The following is a 14,606-nucleotide window of genomic DNA, read 5'->3' on the forward strand; positions in this document are numbered from 1 at the left end:
GGGTGGTAAAGAATATTATTATTTAAATCTCCATAGTACATAAAATAAAATTTGTTTATCATAATCTTTTATCAAAAATTTTCGTACATTGTACCTTCCTTTAAGATTCCTATTAGATCGGATCACGTTTATGCCAAGACACTAACTATGAAGGAGAGTGTCGTATTAGTAGAGTCCCTTCATATAACCCAAATGATATTAGGTAATAATTGCATTCTATAAATGTTCTCCTTTTTAGACTTAACCCTCAAAAATAATAGTTCGAATGATTTAAGAGAAAAAAATGACTCAATGCTAATGTTTTTTAGTATTATATGACCTAATTTCTTTTAACAACTATTAATCTATTATATAAGTTTTATTTAATCATAACCTTTCTTTTTGTATCTTTTTACTGGAATAAGTTGAAATAAAATATTGTAGTTAAATATTTTAATTTGTTGAGTTATACAATATACATAATTTAAAAGTTTTACTCAAATTTTCTAATGTATTGAATTGAAAAATGAGAACATTTTAGATTTATAACAAAAAGAGGTAAAATGTTTGTCGGTATCAATAGTTCATTGTCTGGACCAATTTTTTTAGAGAAACTTTTCATTATTCCTATAATCATTTTTAGGTGGTTTGGTATATCATTCCATTAACCTATATAGTATACAAATTATTAAGTGCTATTTAAGCTACAGAAGCAAATACAGCTGCATCACTTAAAGAACTAAAATTTAAAAAAACCTTAGTGTTATTACTCTAGATGATATCTTTTGTGATAAGTTTAGTTTCGTAATTTTCCTAATGTTTCATATTCTAATATTTCAGAGATAGATCTCACTGGGATTTTAACAGGGCCTCGTCTGAAAAAAATATTTTTTTTTGTTTTTCCAGTATGGCTTTGAAACCGATTAATATCTGTTGGATTAGAACCAGTTCTAAGCCATACTGCAGAAAAGGCATCATATTATATTATATCCATTTTTATATTCGAGGAAAGCTGTTTACAAGACGTTGCGATAAATAACATTTCAGTGTGGCTTCGAAACCGATAAATATCCGATAATCATGCATTGAATTTTACTAAAGATAATTTTCAACGAACGTTGAGATAAATATCATAAAATCAATACAGGTTTTGTTGTTGTTGTTGTAGCCATGATTCTCTGAAGTTAGGACTCAGATGCACACGGAGACTGGGAGTGAGAATCCTTTGGCCAATCTTAGATTGGTAAGCTTCGCTCACAGCTGATTGTATTCTATGTTACATTACAAGCTGACCCGCAATTCTCGTGGAAGCTACTCAATTATTATATCACCCTGGCCTAGAGTTTTAGCAGGTGTTCCATATTAAGCCACCCTAATTAATGGCACTCTCATACGAGGAGCATGGATGAGGGAAAGCATGGTTAGAGCTGCTTGATTTGTAGAATCCTAACTTTCTACAAATCTCCCCCCTTACAACCCTAGGGCATCTTAGGGAAGGTTGCGTGATCATAATATAGGTTTTGTTAGCTCTGGCCTCGGGTCTAACAAAACTGGTTTTAATCTTATAATTTTATTTAAATACCCACTAATCCGCAGAAAGCTGTTCATAATACGATGCGAAAAATAACTATTAAAGACACTAAAAATGGCAAAATCACGAAATCTTTAAAAAATAATTATCTTTTTCTTTAAAGGCGTGGCTGACTGACAGGCCAAGTAAATAAATAAATTTAGACATTTATCTTTAATAGCAGTCAAGAAAATCACATTTTCTATTGCGTTACAGACGAACGGACGGAATAATAAAGTTTATTATAGAGTAGCTTCGCTTTTAGAAACAAAGTTCTAATGACCCTACCTTGGTGTTGAGTCATTAGTATAATGATTTCCGTTCATAAGTGGAGCATCTTCCTCTTTAGTCTCCTTCCCCTCGGGAGAATTAATGCTGCGCTGCTTTGCAAAGATCTTGTTATTGTGAATTTCCTAAAATTATAATCAAATGCTGTAAGAAAGAATTGTCTGATTTTTATCACAATTAATGTTGCAGAGCTACTATTTAGATAGAGTTATTCTCAACAGTTTGTAGGTTTATTGGTAGTTTCATATTTAATATTATTATTAGCTTTATTTTAAATATTTGCCAACAAATGCATCTAAAGAAGAACTTTTTGGCGGTACCGAATTTAAAATAAATATTAATCTCTATGAAGCATTGTATTAGAAAACTTAAAATGAATTATTAGATTGTTAAGATTGTTTCTTTTTGTTCTATTACGATATATATTTAACCTGCCAACCCCCTCCCCCCACTAAAATATTGAAAACTTTGTACTTTACCTGGATCCAGACAGGGGAGGCAAACTTGTTTCTTGGAGAGGGAATCGGAGACACCTCCTCAGAATCAGATCTAAATTTTATAACATTTTTAGTATTGTAGCTACTCTGTAATCAGCGAATGTCCATACGATTTCGTGAAAGATAAATACATCAAAAGATCATAACAGACTTGTTTATTGATAGATTTTAAAAGCTTAAAGATATGTACTGCTGATAAACCAGTAAAATTTTCCTGTTTAGTAGTTTATTAAAAACTGGTAGTTGCGCCTCTAGCATCTAGAGGCTTCATACTCAAAATAGAAGGGTTTGGTAGAAAAATAGTTGAAAACCATCCCATGACATAAATTAATAATCTAAGAAGAAAATAGCCTAAAACCACAAAGTGACCTATATGAAGAATTCCAAAAAGAAGACCTCAGTCAGTTCACTACTTATTTAAGGCTTAACCTTCAGAAATAAAACCTCCTACTTTACTATGTAGTAAGATAACTATCAAAATTAAAAATAGTAATTGAATATTGTTACCTAATATCGGAGTCCTGTTGATTATTGAGCAGTTTATCCAGCTCCGCCGTGCTTTCTCCGCGTCCATGGTTGTTCAAGTTCTCGTTGGTATCAGTGCTGGCCTTGTCAATGGGGGATTCACAGCAAGAGGACTCGTTCGATTTTGCCTTCCTGAAATACAAATTTATTGACTAATTTAAATACTCCGCTGTTTTATAATATGAAAAACAATTAAAAGAACAAAGATAAATATTATACAATGACAGATCTTTCATTAATATACAGAAACAAAACTTCAATGTTCTTCTGTTATACTTTGCTTAGAATACCCTTACGTCGCTATTCTAGAGGGGCTATGTTTACAAAATAATGCCCTACCGGTTTGTATATAAAAAAATTAAAAAAAGAATTATTTTGTTTAAAAATTGGACTTTCTATTGCTTTTAAAATTGATTCAAACTTGCCGGCCATATTTATGAAAAAAAATATTGGTTTCGGACTTAATTAAGGAAAAGTTTCGATTTTAAAACTCATTAACTTAAAAATCTGAAAGTGATTTGACCTTGTTCTACAGCAGAGCCATACAACTAGAGCCAATAGGATCAGAAAAATCAGGCAAACTCCGGCTGCTATACCTATAATATGATACATAAATAAGTTAGATTGATAGATTGCTATATAAATTTGTGAATTGATAGACGGATGGAAAGATAGATACCTATTAATATTGCATAAGAAAGGATTACAGCCAGGTTAAGATCAGTTAGTGTTGGGTTTATGGATAGATAGATTGATAGACAGATAGATAAAAAAAAGTAGATATATTGATACCTATTAATATTACAAAAGAAAGTCTGATATTCATGATATACATGTAAGTTGCTAACCCTCAATAATATTTTTAGGTATTACAACTTTTTTCGAGCATGTTTGCTCTCTTAAGATTTCATTGTAAAACTAAATTTAAAGGATTTTTACAAATATTTTAGAAGATTTTTTTGTATATAATATCTTTCAAAAATATAGATACCTATTAATATTTCATAAGAGAGTCCGACATCCATGATAAGATCAGCTGGTAGTAAACTAGTAGTTGATTCTTGAGTGGTGCTGCTAGGTGTCAACTCTGTAGTATTGCCAGCTGTTGTTGTAGGTATGCTGCAAATAAAAAAAATAAGATAACAAATATTATTACAGTTTACCTAGCATAACTATATTACAAATCTGTTAAGTTAAGCTTAATCATCAATGAAACCGCTGATTAATAGATTTAAAATATTGGCCCGCAGGGTTATTACCAGTGTCAAGCAAAGCAAATAACCAGAGGGGTATGATAACATAAGGGGGTGAAAAATTTTAATTTCAAAGATTTATTGACGTCCCATTTTTTTACTCTAAAAAGATATAGCTTTGCTGAAAGGGCTATTTATTGGGTAACACGACTAACCTATACATCTCAAGTCACAAGGAGTCTTTAGTTTTGGTTAGTTTAGATAATTTTACAAATTCCTAAAGCAAAATAATACAACTTTTTCTAATACAACAGAAAAGCTGAATTATCGTAGAGATATCTTAATAAATGTATATATGACAGACAATATTAATAACATACATCCAATTAGTTTTATAAAAGGTTTTAAAAGAAAGGTTTGCAAGGTTCAAATAAAATGATAAAAAAACTCGTAGATTTTTTTTCACCATAAAAACACTTACAAATGTTAAATGTTATGTAAAAATAGTATAAAAATTAGAAGGGAAATAGGTGGAAAATAGATCTTTGCACCACTGATGAATATCTGTCATTTATGCCGAACAAAGCATATTATATATATAAGATCATTTCATAAACAAGAACAAGATTCTACAAATAGTGTACTTCTAAAAAGAATCATTTATCATATTTTCCAAAACATGAGAAGCATAACCCCGAACTAGGGTATTAGAAATCAAGCAAAAATCAATTATACAATAATTAAAAGCTAATGAGGGAATTTAAGCTTCATAGAACACATTTTAACTGTGGAAAAATAAGTACTCTATTAAAAACAACCATAACATACATACAATACCATCAAAGAATAGCTCCGTTTAACTTTGTGGAAAAGTGAAAAATGAAAATTCAGATTAGCCTGGTTTTTGCAAAGATTAAGTCTTTACAAAAAAATGCATTTTTTTAGAGAATCCGCTCTAGAATATGTCAGAGTATCTACATAGCTTTAAATTCATTGAAATTGTTCTTGTTCATTTTGTACTCCAAAAAGACATATTATAAAGCCAAAAGATCTTATTTGTTGTTGTCAGTTTTTTAAACTTCCTTTGATTACAATCTTCCTTGATTATTCTACTCTGTCTTGCATAAATACACACATAAATGCCCCACATCAATGAAGAAATTAAGATATAGATTATTAATTTCTGTCAATGGCAAGTGGGTTAAATTAAGCAATATTTTTAACTTATTAAAAAAAAAACACCCTGTATATAGAGGAAGAGATCTATCATAGAAAAATTTAATTTATACCTAATACCGATCTATAACTAAAAAATTGTTCTTCTGCTACTATGTAAGGTGCTTGACATTAATAGTTAGAGTAGGGGGAATTACTTGTCCCAAAATAGGTGCAACTCATTAACATGCACAGTTAGGACTTCTCAGACAAAGGTCGTACAATGAAAGAGTTGGTTGTCTGATGGGTGTTACTTAACCTAATTCCCCGGGTGTTTGGATAGAAAAGGAGACATTTGGCTCCCCTTGGCTATTCTGGGTTGTTGGACCATGGCGTTTGAGTGTTATGGACTGCATCTACGCCCATTTGAGGTTATTAATGAGGTAATCTATCTATCTAACATAATATTTATTTATGTATACCTTGAAGAATAGTAGATGCTATGATATGAAGAAACAGGAGTTGTGGTATCGGGCTTGATTATACACTCAGGGCTTATGGGCTCACCTAAATGAAAAAAAAATGTAGCACAGAGTTTAAAATTGATATAATATGTATTAATTAATTTTTTTCAAGGTTTGCTTATATAAGCATTATTTTGTTATAGCTTTTAATCAGTAAGGAGACAAACTTTACAAACAAAAAGTGTCCAAACTTTTTCACCAATAATATTAATTCATCATTTATTGCCCCATTGATTATATCGCATAAAAAAAGTAGATATAACTTTATAACTTCATTTGCTAAATCTATCTGACATGTTATGTAACATTCTTTAAAGTCGGGCAGACTAAGCAATTGTGAAAATTCAACTATTAATTTAAATAACATAGGAATATTCACGTAAATTATAAAAAAAGTTATTCCTATCTTAGATTAAATAAATAGATATGTTGATTTCCTACCTTTAGAATAGTTCTTTGTAGGAATAATAACAAGTTTGATCTATAATATATCTTATCTTTTTAAATAATACTAGCGGCTACGCCACTCGAGGCTTCTAGGGGTCCTTGAGGATGGGGAGGTAGACCATACAACTTTTATTTGTAGTTTTATATAAAAAAGTTTTAAATTTTTGTTTGGGGGAGGGGTATTTTTTTCTAGTGGCGATATCTCTAGAGAAAGTTGTAGTAACCTCTCTTAAAAAATGTTTAAACAATCCAAGGAACTAATTACCCTATAAAGGAGAACCATATCGGGCTTCTAGGGGTCCTTGAGGATGGGGAGGTCGACCATACAACTTCAATTGTAGTTTTAAATAAAAAAAAGTTTCAAATTTTTGTTTGGGGGGAGGGGGGTATTTTTTTCTAGTGGCGATATCTCTTGGGAGGGTTGTAGTAACCTCTCCTAAAAAATTATAAACAATCCAAGGAACTAAGCAACCCTATAAAGGAGAACCATATCGGTTCATCGGTTAGCAAGATCCTTTGGTACACACAGACAGACAGACACATAGAAATCCTTTTACTTTATTATAAGGATGTGCTTGTCTTTATTTTGTATGTGTGTGTGTGTGTGAATATGACCCAAATTTGATATGTCTGGGGTGAAAATATAAAACACAAAGGATTAACCCGAAATAGGAGTGTGTAACCATCCCCAATCTATATGATAATTTTAGAGGTAATGGGAGTATGTATGATTACAAGGCTATCTTAATATAAATAGGCAAGATTTAAGTATCTCTTCGTGTACAAAAAAATCTTGTTTACAATATATTGTCCTTTTCTTTTTAGAAATTGTTTATTTAGATTCTTGACTATATCAGATTTATTTTTGGGAAGGAGAGATACAAAATTTTCTGTTTATCTATTAACTAAAATTAATGATTCGAATTTTTAAAAAATATTTCTAGAAATACATATTATCATACATTATAACTTTTTTATTCGGGGCTTTTTAGACCGTCATCTAAACTTGGCTGGCCTTTCAACAATGTGAAAATATGATTATTCAAAAAAGTTTGTGTGAGCCTGAATTTGGTGTTTTTCCGGTGAAGCTAAATTATTTTTCTGGATATTTAGCACAATTTGTAGTAGTGTTCCTGCGTTCAATCTATACAGGTTCGTTGTTTGTTTCCCCGTCCGAGTATTTATAAGGAAATTGACAATACAAGTTTTATTTTTGGCATCAGTTAAGATCTATCGACCATTTAATGTTATATATTAATAATTTAATATATGGACAATTAGTGGCCATTTCTTTAAATTTGTGGATTATGGGGTATTTTACCCCCTAGGATGAAGAGTTCGACTATCTTATGACAATAAGGTACAAAACTTGAAAAATGTAATATAATTGGTGCAGCAGTTAGTGAACTTTAGATATTAGCATAAAATTATTTGAATAATTTTGTCTTTAATAATATAACTTTCACAATATCTAATGTTCATCGAATTAAGATTATTTATTAGCTAAATAGGATCAATGAAATGTTTAATGAGCTTTAAGTACAAGCCAACCCTTTAAAAAAAAGTCTGAAGCATCTTAGTTAAATACAAAAAAAAACTTCCCAAACAGCATAAATTGTTTATTAGAGCCGTTACAAATATCAATATGGGCGGACATCTTACTGTTTATATTTTGTATCTTTGATTGAACATACATTACTGGTATACTATACTATGCAGAAAATATTTTACAAAGGTGGTTAGGTATACTTTCCTTACATATTTATTGTGTTTTCTATGCTGTATGTTTGAACTTAACTATAGCCTTAAACCTGCATTGGAACAATACAAAGCTTTCATCGAAATTGTGTAATAGTTAAACCACCCTTCTAATGATTAAACCACTCATAAATACAGCCTAAAAGCCGCCTGTAACTAAAATAAGGAAACCCTGACAACTGTGTACCAAATCATAATTGACACATTCACTGGATAGACAATACAAATGTACATATCATTAAATCTACTCTGAGTCAATCTTGGAGTGTTTGATTAGTTTGTAAACTTTTTTTTAGTACGTTGGCCTAGCAAATTCACCAGCTTTTAGGATTTAATAAATAATAACAAAAAGGACAAATTGTCCCAAAAACAGCGCATCAATTTCAAGCTATTAATATTTTTCGAAAAGTACATTAAACTGTAAATCATTAAAAATAAAGATAATATAATTATGTATTCGATAAATGTAATGTTAAATGAAAGCTTTATTTTATTTTAAAGTGTATAAGAGTTCCTGCTGCAGGCAGTCGTGTAGATATTGTGTTATAATAATGGTTAAGTAACAGTTAATCCGTCGGACGGAAATACGGACAGGCTAAAGTCATATAATAGCTACGGTACCAAAAAGGAAAAAAATAGTAACAAAGTGAACCCAAATCCGTCAGTCTAATATCAGACAATAATATTACCTAAGGGGAAGGCTAATATACTTATGAATCTCGATCGGATAGAGCAATTTTTGGTGTTATTGTTTTGGGGTGGAGGCATTCTTAAATAAGTTAATGTGGTTTAGGTAGATAAAGCTTTACAGTATAGGTTAAACAGATTTACTCTCTTAAACTCATATTTTCAAACATTAAAAAATTATTAAGATATGGGATGAAGGGACAACTATTATGAAAATTAGCTAAAGACTCAACCATAAAATAAGCGAACAAATTCAGAAATAGTTTGAGGTTTAAATTCAATGATATCTTTATACTGTTTCAGGGTAGGTTTTAGGCTATCTTGTGAAAAACCAAAGATGCTCTCTCGCTCTAAATACTACTATAAAAAGTAGCAGGGTTTTGTTGTGTCTAATAAGATCTAGCTATAGTCGGTACAATTTTCAAAGTTTATTATTAGTACTGTGTAGATTTTAGGTAAAATATATATCCCTTAAAAAATATTCCCCTCCCCCCTAAAAAAAAGAGGCTGGTCCTAAGCAAAAGGCTATAGGGTAAAGATCCCTATACGATCCATATTATACAAACTATTCTTCTATTTAATCCTCATACTATTAGAACATTTTACAGTCCATTTCGGTAGAATATAAAAATATTATCAATAATAAATGATTCTCAATTTATTGTATATACTTTAGAGAGGAAATATATCAAAGTATCTGCAATATAAGTATTAATATTTAAAAATTTACAACCAAAATAAATTTTTTTCCCTTTTTTCCTTTATTTTAAGGTTCTTTGTAGTGAAATGACTTTTAAAGAATTTTCAAAAAGTTTAAAAAAAAACGTTCCATTTATTAAAAGCTCTGAGTCGGAATGACTTAATCATTTAATCAAGATCTTAAAATTGTTATATGATAAAAAAACATATTCTTCACAAAGCTTCGCTGCTTATGAACATAATTGTTCTTGTTCATCTGAAAAGTTTTGGTGTAGGAGTAACGTAGGAGTGTATTTTCAAAACAATTTTCACTTATGACGATATATTAGGTAATTTATACAAAATATTGCTCAATAATAACATATTATTGTACTTAAGGCATTGGGAAAAATTTGTCTTGGAATAAAAAATGTAGGATTTTGAAAAGCTTGGGTTGATATATAGGGAGGGATGGGATATTGGAATGTAAATTATTATGCTATCTAAAGTTTTATTATCACGCCCTAGTATTCGCTTGTTTAAAACCTTTTATCAAAGCTTGATTTAAACTAGGTTTAAATTAGGAGTATTAAAACTTTTGGGTATAGTCCTTTCCATGACATCGCTCCATATGGGGCGATGATTTTCTATAGCTCCTTCAAGGAGCTATAGCATAGCCTCTTATCATATGGAGCGATGTGATAGCCCCTTTTAAGGAGCGTTCATATCGCCTCTTATGATAAGAGGCTATGCTATAGCTCCTTCATGGCCTCTTAATAGCTCCTTTGAAGGGGCGTTAATATCGCCTCTTATGATAAGAGGCTATGCTATAGCCCCATGATGGCTCCTTCATAGCCTCTCCATCGCCCCTCCGTAGTCCCTTACCTTAATTTATATAACAACCCACTTGATGGCCCCTACATCGCTCCTCCATCGCCCCTTCTCCAAATTTATATTACATTGTACTTTGATGGCCCCTACATCGCTCCTACATCGCCCCTACATCGCTCCTACATCGCTCCTTCATCGCTCCTTCTCCAAATTTATATTAAATTGTACTGTGATGGCCCCTACATCGCTCCTACATCGCTCCTTCTCCAAATTTATATTAAATTGTACTGTGATGGCCCCTACATCGCTCCTACATCGCTCCTTCATCGCTCCTACATCGCCCCTTCATCGCTCCTTCTCCAAATTTATATTACATTGCAACTTGATGGCCCCTACATCGCTGCTACATCGCTCCTTCATCGCTCCTACATCGCCCCTCCATCGCTCCTACATCGCTCCTTCTCCAAATTTATATTAAATTGTACTGTGATGGCCCCTACATCGCTCCTACATCGCTCCTTCATCGCTCCTACATCGCCCCTTCATCGCTCCTTCTCCAAATTTATATTACATTGTACTTTGATGGCCCCTACATCGCCCCTCCATTGCCCCTCCATCGCTCCTACATCGCCCCTCCATTGCTCCTTCATCGCTCCTTCTCCAAATTTATATTACATTGTACTTTGATGGCTCCTACATCGCCCCTCCATCGCTCCTACATCGCCCCTCCATCGCTCCTACATCGCTCCTTCTCCAAATTTATATTAAATTGTACTGTGATGGCCCCTACATCGCTCCTACATCACTCCTACATCGCTCCTACATCGCTCCTTCATCGCTCCTACATCGCCCCTTCATCGCTCCTTCTCCAAATTTATATTACATTGTACTTTGATGGCCCCTACATCGCCCCTCCATCGCTCCTACATCGCTCCTTCATCGCTCCTTCTCCAAATTTATATTAAATTGTACTGTGATGGCCCCTACATCGCTCCTACATCGCTCCTTCATTGCTCCTACATCGCCCCTTCATCGCTCCTTCTCCAAATTTATATTACATTGCAACTTGATGGCCCCTACATCGCTCCTACATAGCTCCTCCATCGCTCCTCCATCGCTCCTTCATCGCTCCTACATCGCCCCTTCATCGCTCCTTCTCCAAATTTATATTACATTGCAACTTGATGGCCCCTACATCGCTCCTCCATCGCCCCTTAATAGCCCCTTACCTTAATTTATATAACAAAGCTCCTATATGGCCTCTCTATCGCCCCTTAATAGCCACTTAATTTAATTATATAACATTGCCCCTACATAGCCTCTCCATCGCCCCTTAATAGCCCCTTACCTAAATTTATATAACAAAGCTCCTATATAGCCTCTCCATCGCCCCTTAATAGCCCCTTACCTTAATTATGTAACATAGCCCCTACATAGCCTCTCAATCGCCCCTTAATAGCCTCTTACCTTAATTTATATAACATAGCCCCTATATAGCCTCTCCATCGCCCCTTAATAGCCCCTTACCCTAATCTATATAACATAGCCCCTACAAAGCCTCTCCATCGCCCCTTAATAGCCCCTTACCTTAATCTATATAACAAAGCTCCTACATAGCCTCTCCATCGCCCCTTAATAGCCCCTTACCTTAATTATGTAACATAGCCCCTACATAGCCTCTCCATCGCCCCTTAATATCCCCTTACCTTAATTATATAACATAGCTCCTACATAGCCTCCCCATCGCCCCTTAATAGCCCCTTACCCGATTTTATATAACATAGCCCCTAAATAGCCTCTTTATCGCCCCTTAATAGCCCCTTACCTTAATTTATATAACATAGCCCCTACATAGCCTCTCCATCGCCCCTTAATAGTCCTTTACCTTAATTTATATAAAATAGCCCCTATATAGCCTCTCTATCGCCCCTTAATAGCCAATTTATATAACATAGCCGCTACATAGCCTCTCCATCGCCCCTTAATAGCTCCTTACCTTAATTTATATAACATAGCCTCTCCATCGCCCCTTAATAGCCCTCCATCGCCACTTAAAAGCCCCTTACCTTAATTTATATAACATAGCCTCTACATAGCCTCTCCATCGCCCCTTAATAGCCCCTTATATCCTCCTTCAAAACAGTTAGCCTCTCTATCGCCCCTTAATAGCCAATTTATATAACATAGCCGCTACATAGCCTCTCCATCGCCCCTTAATAGCTCCTTACCTTAATTTATATAACATAGCCTCTCCATCGCCCCTTAATAGCCCTCCATCGCCACTTAAAAGCCCCTTACCTTAATTTATATAACATAGCCGCTACATAGCCTCTCCATCGCCCCTTAATAGCTCCTTACCTTAATTTATATAACATAGCCTCTCCATCGCCCCTTAATAGCCCTCCATCGCCACTTAAAAGCCCCTTACCTTAATTATGTAACATAGCCCCTACATAGCCTCTCAATCGCCCCTTAATAGCCTCTTACCTTAATTTATATAACATAGCCCCTATATAGCCTCTCCATCGCCCCTTAATAGCTCCTTACCTTAATTTATATAACATAGCCTCTCCATCGCCCCTTAATAGCCCTCCATCGCCACTTAAAAGCCCCTTACCTTAATTATGTAACATAGCCCCTACATAGCCTCTCAATCGCCCCTTAATAGCCTCTTACCTTAATTTATATAACATAGCCCCTATATAGCCTCTCCATCGCCCCTTAATAGCCCCTTACCCTAATCTATATAACATAGCCCCTACAAAGCCTCTCCATCGCCCCTTAATAGCCCCTTACCTTAATCTATATAACAAAGCTCCTACATAGCCTCTCCATCGCCCCTTAATAGCCCCTTACCTTAATTATGTAACATAGCCCCTACATAGCCTCTCCATCGCCCCTTAATATCCCCTTACCTTAATTATATAACATAGCTCCTACATAGCCTCCCCATCGCCCCTTAATAGCCCCTTACCCGATTTTATATAACATAGCCCCTAAATAGCCTCTTTATCGCCCCTTAATAGCCCCTTACCTTAATTTATATAACATAGCCCCTACATAGCCTCTCCATCGCCCCTTAATAGTCCTTTACCTTAATTTATATAAAATAGCCCCTATATAGCCTCTCTATCGCCCCTTAATAGCCAATTTATATAACATAGCCGCTACATAGCCTCTCCATCGCCCCTTAATAGCTCCTTACCTTAATTTATATAACATAGCCTCTCCATCGCCCCTTAATAGCCCTCCATCGCCACTTAAAAGCCCCTTACCTTAATTTATATAACATAGCCTCTACATAGCCTCTCCATCGCCCCTTAATAGCCCCTTATATCCTCCTTCAAAACAGTTAGCCTCTCTATCGCCCCTTAATAGCCAATTTATATAACATAGCCGCTACATAGCCTATCCATCGCCCCTTAATAGCTCCTTACCTTAATTTATATAACATAGCCTCTCCCCCTTAATAGCCCTCCATCGCCACTTAAAAGCCCCTTACCTTAATTTATATAACATAGCCGCTACATAGCCTCTCCATCGCCCCTTAATAGCTCCTTACCTTAATTTATATAACATAGCCTCTCCATCGCCCCTTAATAGCCCTCCATCGCCACTTAAAAGCCCCTTACCTTAATTATGTAACATAGCCCCTACATAGCCTCTCAATCGCCCCTTAATAGCCTCTTACCTTAATTTATATAACATAGCCCCTATATAGCCTCTCCATCGCCCCTTAATAGCCCTCCATCGCCACTTAAAAGCCCCTTACCTTAATTATGTAACATAGCCCCTACATAGCCTCTCAATCGCCCCTTAATAGCCTCTTACCTTAATTTATATAACATAGCCCCTATATAGCCTCTCCATCGCCCCTTAATAGCCCCTTACCCTAATCTATATAACATAGCCCCTACAAAGCCTCTCCATCGCCCCTTAATAGCCCCTTACCTTAATCTATATAACAAAGCTCCTACATAGCCTCTCCATCGCCCCTTAATAGCCCCTTACCTTAATTATGTAACATAGCCCCTACATAGCCTCTCCATCGCCCCTTAATATCCCCTTACCTTAATTATATAACATAGCTCCTACATAGCCTCCCCATCGCCCCTTAATAGCCCCTTACCCGATTTTATATAACATAGCCCCTAAATAGCCTCTTCATCGCCCCTTAATAGCCCCTTAACTTAATTTATATAACATAGCCCCTACATAGCCTCTCCATCGCCCCTTAATAGTCCTTTACCTTAATTTATATAAAATAGCCCCTATATAGCCTCTCTATCGCCCCTTAATAGCCAATTTATATAACATAGCCGCTACATAGCCTCTCCATCGCCCCTTAATAGCTCCTTACCTTAATTTATATAACATAGCCTCTCCATCGCCCCTTAATAGCCCTCCATCGCCACTTAAAAGCCCCTTACCTTAATTTATATAACATAGCCTCTACATAGCCTCTCCATCGCCC

The 14,606-nt window shown here is 34.7% G+C and overlaps 1 protein-coding gene across 2 annotated transcripts in view; it reads right to left on the bottom strand.

Moving 5' to 3' along the window:
- The window catches only part of LOC145329543 (uncharacterized), a 271,980-nt gene that overhangs the window by 95,029 nt on the left and 162,345 nt on the right, over positions 1-14,606 (bottom strand). The window contains exons 10-16 of one of the 2 annotated variants that reach the window (XM_080173814.1): positions 5,690-5,774; positions 3,851-3,978; positions 3,383-3,455; positions 2,842-2,991; positions 2,317-2,386; positions 1,838-1,962; positions 793-854 (exon numbers count right to left, since the gene is read on the bottom strand). The exons of the other annotated variant lie outside the window; for it this stretch is intronic. Coding sequence (XP_080029940.1) covers positions 793-854; positions 1,838-1,962; positions 2,317-2,386; positions 2,842-2,991; positions 3,383-3,455; positions 3,851-3,978; positions 5,690-5,774 — 693 coding nt within the window. The remainder of the gene's footprint in view (positions 1-792; positions 855-1,837; positions 1,963-2,316; positions 2,387-2,841; positions 2,992-3,382; positions 3,456-3,850; positions 3,979-5,689; positions 5,775-14,606) is intronic. 2 annotated transcript variants of the gene reach the window in all.

The sequence above is a fragment of the Acartia tonsa genome, chromosome 10 (genome assembly GCF_053477335.1).
Source record: "Acartia tonsa isolate MP-2025a chromosome 10, ASM5347733v1, whole genome shotgun sequence".
NCBI lineage: Eukaryota > Metazoa > Arthropoda > Copepoda > Calanoida > Acartiidae > Acartia > Acartia tonsa.